Genomic DNA, 8,034 nt, shown 5'->3' with positions numbered 1-8,034 from the left:
CAACTCAATTCAATTTGATTCAATTCTAACACTAACACTTGGGGTTAATGCAAACCCTGTAGGTTTAAGGCAAGAAGGTTTTCAGCTCAAAAAGTTATGAATTCATTAGAAGTGGCTGTGAGTATCCTGTCTAGGTTTTCCTACTCATTCCCACTGTGATTATCTGTCTCCCCAGCCACCCCCGATCCCAACACAGAAGCTTCCCAAGGGAATGGTCTAGTTTAGTTTAGTTCAGTTTAGTTTTGCTTCCTGCTGTACATACCCCTGTGTGTAGGTCATTATGGACTCAAAATATATATTGATATGTAAACAAATCGATGCATCCTATACCACCTAAGGACTCACACCCCAGCCCATAAATATCTCACCAGCAGACTGCCCCAGAAACAGAAATGCCGCCATTAAACATCACTCCTGGGAATTAAGAATTCTCTTATGGGGAACCAAGAAAGCTGTAATAGTTTCAAATTACAAATGCTTGGGGCTTTACAGTTTACCAAGAGCTTTCCTTCATAACCTGTGAGTTATAGATAAGGGGAGGGAAGCTTGGAAAGAGGGGCAGTAACCGAGTCACACCTTCAGGATTTGAACCCAGGTCTCTGGACTCTGGGTGGGTGCTGTGGGGTTTCTTCATGCAGAGTGCAAGTGTGTGCATTCTGCAGGGACCAGGCTCTGGGAGGCAGGGCCAAAGAGGCAGGAGAAGCAGTGAAAGACCAAAGTGGAGCAGCTGGCACTCACAGCTGCCTGAACAGCTGGCACTCACAGCTGCCTGAACAGCTTTATGCTAAGCCATCTAGCCAGATTCCTCTTAGCAGTGCCCCCAGGGCAGCCCCAGAGCTGGGCACTGTTGCGGTCACACCCACTGGAGGGAGACAAGGGGACAGGAGAGAACAAGCAGTGAGCTCCGCTGGGGACTGCTGAGAGCAGAGAGGCTGCTTGGCAGTGCCTCCACTCTAGGGGAGGAGAAAGGGGCTGGGCCATCCACCGGAAGCCTCAGAAGCCTCGGCCTACAAGTGGGAGGCCAGGCCAGACCAGGCCTGCAGTGCAGACACAGGACAGAGGTGAGTCAAGGAATCCGGGCTGAGGGATGGGGGCGACTAACCAGATCACCTAGGAAGTGACCTTCCCCGTGTCTCCCAGTGACTCTGAGCCTGCTTTCTTTCACTGGATACTTATCTACTAGATACCACCTTTAGGCCAGGCCCTGTGCTAAGTGTTAGAGCCACAGCATGAAGGTGACAAAGACCCCTGCCCTATGGAGCTCACCTTTTAGTAGGGAGAGACAGCAATAAACAAAAACATAATAACTGACTAAATTATCTTGTATGGTAGGACAAGGCAAAAAGGAAAAAGTAGAGAAGAGCAAGGGTATTTGGGAATGTCGGGGGTGGTGAGGGTGGGGGCAGCCTCCCTGAGAAGGTCAAAGGCCTGAAAGAGGTAATTAAGAAGCCAAGGATATCTCTGGGAAACAGCATTTTAGGCTGAGAGTTTCCAGGGACAGGACAGCCCTGGCAGAGGCTGCAGGTGAAGGCTGAATCCCTGAGTGTTCACTGCAGGAGGCAGCAGTAGTTGGAGAGGAGGGAGCAAGAGGCAGAGAGGAGGTGGGGCAGGAAGAGAGGAGATGAGCTAGGTGGCCTTGCAGGAATCCAGGGGGCCCCTGGACGTGCCAGGCCCCTTATCAGCACCCCCACGGCCCAGCCCCCCATTTAGGGGCATCGGTTTGGAAGGCTGCTTATGAATCCAATTTGCCTTGCTGGCCATGAGAACTTACAACAGCAGTGTCAAACTCATTTTCACCTCACCAGGGGCCACATCAGCCTCGCAGTTGCCTTTGAAGGGCTGAATGTAATTTTAGGACTGTATAAACTACTCCTTAACTAAGGGCAAGGAGCTCTACATTCAGCCCTTTGAAGGCAACCATGTGGCTGATGTGGCCCCCAATGAAAGAGTTTGACACCCTGCCTTACAAGTCTCCTCCCTTCCTGTCCTCTCCATAAACCAGTCATGATAACAGTGGTGTATCTGCAGGGCAGTGGTGAAAAAGAATGGGAATCAAAGTAGTGGCCACCTGCTGAAAAGATTTAGAGTGTCTCCTGTGAGGTAACTCTTGGGACCCAAGAAAAAGCAGAGCCAGTCCCTCAGGCACTTGTGGCCTTGGGGGAGGGACATTTGAGTCAATAAGAAACTGTTCCTTGTTGTCCACTCATAGCACTGGGTGGGAGCCCTGAAGGGTGCCAAGGCCAGGAAGGTGTCTTAGAGGCAGGGTCCCTGGAGGCTGGGGCTGAGTAGGAACAGGAAGGGACAGAGCAGAGGGCAAGTGCAGGAGGAAAGGAAGATCATGAGCTCCATGCCACAAAGGGGGAGGGAAGGGAGAGGGGATTCGAGGAGCAAGTTCCAAGCAAGAGAGGAAAACAATGTGATTGTAGTTTAAAAATCCATTGGGTAGCTGGAAGAACAGACGAGAGAGATATTGAGGCCAGGTGAAAGATGACGGTGGCCTGGGTGGTAGCCTCAGGGATGGAGGGAGCAGATGGATTTGAGAGGCTGAGAAGTAGAACAGACTGTGCCCAGTAGCTGCCTTGCTGTGGGGAAGGCCAGGGGTTCTCTGTGAAGGATGCAGGGTCCACCTTGGCTATGAGGGACACACAGGGATCCCAGGAGAACACTTCAGAGGCAAGGAGGAAACTGTCTCCCCTTAGCTCCACAGTACCCCTCCAGGCTCACAGAAATGGGCAAATAAGCCTAGGACTTAGGGGACCAGGGGGGTGGGACCACAGGTTCCCCCACTGAGCCCCCAAGGCAGAGCTATAGCATAGACAAAGCATGTGCTTTGTGACCAGACCTCATCCAATGCCTGGCCACCTCCAGATGGGCAGCTAGAGGCTACGCAATTAATCTCCCTAAGATTAATTTTCTTCATATGTGACCTTCTTTGACTTTTCATGAGGATCTCCCCAGACAGTGCTTGCAACACAAGCTACAGTGGGGAGAGCATGAGTTCTGTGGTTTGTTCCTGTCCAAATCTTGGCTGACATGTACTGAACTACCATTTATTGAGCAATTTTGCACGCGACACAAAACAAAGTCAGGTACACTGCTGAGTGCCCACAGGGAGGAACGTGGGGGTGGAGCAGCACTGAGTATCTAAGAGGAGTTGCTTTCCTCCACCAAGCAGCCCCCGGCTGACACTCAGCCCTGGGCAGTTCCTCCTGCACACAGGCTCTGGGCACCACCCCAGCTCAGAGTAGCCGGGCCAGAAGTACGGCAGTCCCCGCTTATCCTCGGGGTGTCTGTTTCGTGACCCCTGTGGATGCCCAAAACCGTCGATGGTACTGAACTCTATATACACTATGATTTTTCTTGTGCATACCTGTAATCAAGTTTAATTTATAAATTAGGCACAATAAAAGATTAACAGCAATAATGGATAATACAATTATAACAATATACCGTAATAAAAGTTACATGAATGTGGTCTCTCAAAATCTTATTATACTATACTCACCTTTTCACATAAAGGAAGCACTTTACAACTTTTCTTCAGCATGTCCAAATTGCCAGCATCTCTACTCTTGAGCTTTGGGGCCATTATTAAGTAAGACAAGGGTGACTTGACCACAAGCTCTGTGATGCTGACAGTCGATCTGGTAACCGAGACCGCTACCACGTGACTAACGGATCGGTGATGTGCACAAAGGGAGGGTTTGCATCTTGGGTAGAATGGAGCTGAACTCGAGAGATTTCATCATGCTCTGCAGATTGTTCCACAATTTAAAGCTTATAAATTGTTTATTACTGCAATTTTCCATTTAATACTTTTAGATCATGCTTGACCTCAGATAATCGAAACTATCAAAAGCAAAACCTCAGATTAGGGTAAGCCACTTATCTCCTCTCAGACACCAGGCAGATGCAGGCCAGAATGGGCAGCCCAGTGCACCGAGTATCGATGGGGGATCCCTGGAGCAGGAAAGTGCACCCCGACATAGAGAGTGAGAGGCGCCAGCAGTCCTTCGACGTGGAAAGACTCACCAACATCCTTGACGGAGGTGCCCAGAACACTGAACTCCGGAGGAAAGTCGGTAAGAGGAAGATGGGGAAAGGGGTATCTGCCTCCTTCAAATAGCAAAGTTTACTCTCAAAATTCAGCTGTTACAGATTCATTTCTCTGAACTCTAAGGCATCTTTAATATGCCATTATGAGCTAATCTGAGGGATAGAAGAGTCCTGGGCAGCAGATGACCAGGATGCTGGTTTTTGTTCTGCCACTGCATAGCTCAGTAACCTTGAACAAGTCACTTTCCCAGCTCTGGGCCTCAGTCATCTCATCTGTCAAATGACAGTAGTGTGACTTCCTTTCCACATCCATGAGGCAAGTGGGTGGGAAAATTTGAAGGTGCCAAGAACCTCACTCAGGCTCCTAAGCATACTGTTGTCTATTCCTGGCAGAGAGCATCATCCACAATGACCCAGTGTTTAGCCTGAAGGATAATTATTTCATGAACCATTATGAGCGTTACGAAGCTGCTATTAAGAAGAAATTCCACATCCAGATGATAGCACAGCGCCTGGGCTGGTTGGAAGAGAGTCGTGAATTGACTTACGCTTTCAGGTGCTCACTCCAAGGGCAGCCCCACCAGAGAGGAATTCACCTGGGATTACCCAGAGCCCCAGCCCCATGAGCTATCTTCCCCAACAAAGGCAATGCTTATTGGGAAAGCAAGATGTGAGGTGCCCCTCCCCTCCTGCACCCTGCTCAAGTGAGGGTACCTGAGACCCTGGCTCCAATGGGCTGCTCAACCACAGCATCTTTCCCCCACAGAGCTGTTTCTGGAGACGTGGGCTTAGGTTTACACCACATCTTCCTGAAAGCCATCAGGAGCCTGGGATCAGAGGAGCAAGTAGCCAAATGGGCCCCACTCTGTGACAAGTTCCAGATCATCGCAACATACGCCCAGACGGAACTGGGACATGGTGAGCCAGAGCTGCTGCATGCAGTGCACAGTGCCAGGGCCCATTCAGGTCTCAGGAGTCACAGATTTGTATGTTGAATGTAGAAACGTTAGTGCAGATGGCAGACAAGGGTCTGGAGGAAGGGGTGGTGTCTTTTTCTAATTCATATAAACAATGTATGAGCTCACAGTGGGGCAAGTCTCTCCTTCTGGAAGTCAGGAAACATTCCTTGTCCCCCACATAGCCCATGGGTAAAAGGAGAGCGGTCCCTCTAAGTACAGCTGTGAGGCACCCCCAGTGATACTGGGCTGCAGCCTGAGAGTTCCAACCCCACCTGGACACTGCTCCTCAGGTGAGATTCCCACCCTGGCCTGATGTCTAACTCCCCTCCTTGATTCCAAGGGACGTATCTTCAGGGACTGGAGACTGAAGCCACCTACAGTGCAGACACCCAGGAGTTTGTGCTGCATAGCCCCACGATAACTGCCACCAAATGGTGGCCAGGTAACCGTGAGTATCCATCTATCACCCAGCCCCATCCATCCCCAAGGAGAATGAAGCTAGATGGCAGAACATCACTGACTTTGATGTTTTTGATGTTCAACAGACCTCAGATTGATTCCTTGCTGTAGGTTAGTGACCTTGGGCAAGTCAATTCACCTCTCTGAGCCGCAGGTTCTTACTCTGTTAAATAGGTGGGCTATGAAGGATTTTATCAGTGAGTGGCTGAGAGGCCCCAAGGGAACTTTGAAGTAGCTGGGGAAATTGACCCAACCTTTGAGGGATGAGGGCCAAAGCCTCTGTCACACATACTGCCCCCCACACAGACATGGCCTAGCCCCTGGCACTCCCCACAATCCAAGTTCCTCTCATCTCCTAAAGCTTGCCACCAGACAGAGAACAGGGCACTAGGATTAGAGTGGGAAAAACATCCCTCCCATCCCCGGCTCCTGCCCCACCATACGCGCCAATCAGACTAACAGCACTGCACCTCCCGTGGCCGCCAGGTGGCGTCTGCGCCATGCTGCGCCGTGCTTCCCTGAGGCTCAGTGATGAGCCAAGTCCCAAGGAAGCAGGCTCACTGCGGGCCTCTTCCTCCAATTTGACAATACACCTGCGAGGACACATCTGTGGCACTTGGGGACCCATTGATGAACACTTATATGGAAAAAATATATACAATGAATTGAGGAGTCCAAATAAAGCAGAGAGAGAGATGGAGAGGTGAGAGACTAACAGAGGGAAAAAAAGAGGCAGAGAGGTGAGAGAAACATGAGAGAGCAATGAGAGGGGCCAGACAGGGAGAGGGAGAGAGAGAATAGAAAAGGAAAGGGATGAAAGACAGAATGAGAATGAGAAAGAATGAGAATGAGAATGAGAATGAGTGCTATCAAAACTGTAGAGAAAAGTAACTAGCCTTTGAAATCAGGCAGAGTTTAAATCCCAGCTCTGCCTTCTCTAGGCCAATAACCTTCAGTAGCCACTCAGCTCTATGGGCCTCAGTTTCCTTATCTGGAAATTGGGACTCACCAGCCTGTCCTGTAAGAACTGGAAAGCACCAGCATGGGGTCTGGCACCACCTGGAGTTTAATAAATGATAATTATCTGTATTGATTACAATCAGGTTGATGGTAGAGTCAATTAATAGGTTTTTGAGGACAGAGCTTGCTCATTTCACAGTGCTTTAGCAAGTTACTGCTAGATTTATTTGGCTTCTGGGGGGTAGTTCTTCCTCTCAGTGGGGTGGGGGCAGTGGCGAGCACATCTCCCTGTGACACAGGACCCCTGTTCATGCCATGCACCCTCACATACATACCCCAGCAGCTCTGACATCAAGGTCCTGTCTCCTTGATGCCAAGGAAAATGACTCAAGGGCACACACTTCAGTCAGAAGACTGTCATAGAGCCAAACTTTAATAGATGACAAGCCTTCCCAGACTGTTGCATTTGGGCCCATAGCCTTTATCAGGCTTTCACTTCAAAGGAAGGAGCACCCAAAGGGTGCAGAAAGCTTTGATCCCCTCAATGTCTCCATCAGTCTCTATCAGCCTCCTCGAGCTTCCTACCCCATGGGGGCCCTGCCTATGTAATTGTAAGGTGCTTGCTACAGTAACCTGACATAGACACAAGCCCCTACACCACCTGCCACCATATGACTCTCCATAAATCCCTCCAACCCAGTGTATTCTACAATCAGACACACATTAAAGCTCTGGGTGGTTTCAGACATTTTCAAGAATAAGTCAAGGCCATGTGAATTGAGGGAAACCTTGAATGAGCATCCCTTTGTGCCCTGGATGCTACCTCATCCATGGGCCAGCCCCAACAAGCCCATCCAGTCCTCAAGCTTCTGATACTGTTGTTGCCTCTGCTTTCACACGCTTCCCCATGTGGCACCCTTAGGAAACACCCCTTACCCTCAGAGCTCCTTGTGATCCTCCCCTGACCCACAATCTCTGAGGCAAATGAAACTACCCCCCATTGGGCCTCATAAAGCACCCTGCCCTTCCCCATGCCACCACACTGGTACTCCTAACCCGTTAGACTGGCTCACATCCAGGCTTCTGATGGAGAGGGTTAGCCTGTCTGCTCTGTGCACCAGGGCCTCACAGACCAGGGATAACACTCAGCCTCTCACCTCTGCCTTCAGTGGGACTGTCAGCCACCCACGCCCTGGTCCAGGCCCAGCTGATCTGCTCCGGAGCCCGGCGGGGCATGCATGCCTTTATTGTGCCCATCCGGAGCCTCCAGGACCACACTCCACTGCCAGGTAAGGCCTAATACCCCCTCCACGACCCCAGGCAAAAGGAGATCCCCTCCCAGCTCTCCCTGTCCAGGGGCTTCAGATGTCCATGGAAGAAGCTGGGACATGTCAACCTTGGGCAGGGAGGGGTCTAGTTGGACTACCTGGTCCTCGCTAGATGGGTGATCTTGAACAAGATTCTGCATGTCTGTCCTCAGCCTGATGAGTGTCACAGTAACACCTCAGTGTCACAGGCTGCTGTGAAGCTCAGGAGCTGTAGCGCGCGCCTGTGTGTGTGTGTGTGTGTGTGTGTGTGTTGCCCGGCATCCAGCAAGCAC

The 8,034-nt window shown here is 50.6% G+C and overlaps 1 protein-coding gene across 1 annotated transcript in view; it reads left to right on the top strand.

The window, feature by feature from the left end:
* Positions 1 to 917: 917 nt before the first annotated feature.
* The window catches only part of ACOX2 (acyl-CoA oxidase 2), a 33,748-nt gene continuing 26,631 nt past the window's right edge, over positions 918 to 8,034 (top strand). The window contains exons 1-6 of the mRNA XM_045832289.1: positions 918 to 1,061; positions 3,900 to 4,082; positions 4,450 to 4,612; positions 4,823 to 4,974; positions 5,356 to 5,463; positions 7,604 to 7,723. Coding sequence (XP_045688245.1) covers positions 3,911 to 4,082; positions 4,450 to 4,612; positions 4,823 to 4,974; positions 5,356 to 5,463; positions 7,604 to 7,723 — 715 coding nt within the window. The 5' untranslated portion in view covers positions 918 to 1,061; positions 3,900 to 3,910. The remainder of the gene's footprint in view (positions 1,062 to 3,899; positions 4,083 to 4,449; positions 4,613 to 4,822; positions 4,975 to 5,355; positions 5,464 to 7,603; positions 7,724 to 8,034) is intronic.

This window comes from Phyllostomus hastatus, unplaced genomic scaffold (genome assembly GCF_019186645.2).
Source record: "Phyllostomus hastatus isolate PE091 unplaced genomic scaffold, TTU_PhHast_1.1 phas_contig_16, whole genome shotgun sequence".
NCBI lineage: Eukaryota > Metazoa > Chordata > Mammalia > Chiroptera > Phyllostomidae > Phyllostomus > Phyllostomus hastatus.
Note: the sequence above shows the minus strand (reverse complement) of the source record. Positions and strands in the feature narration are given on the sequence as shown.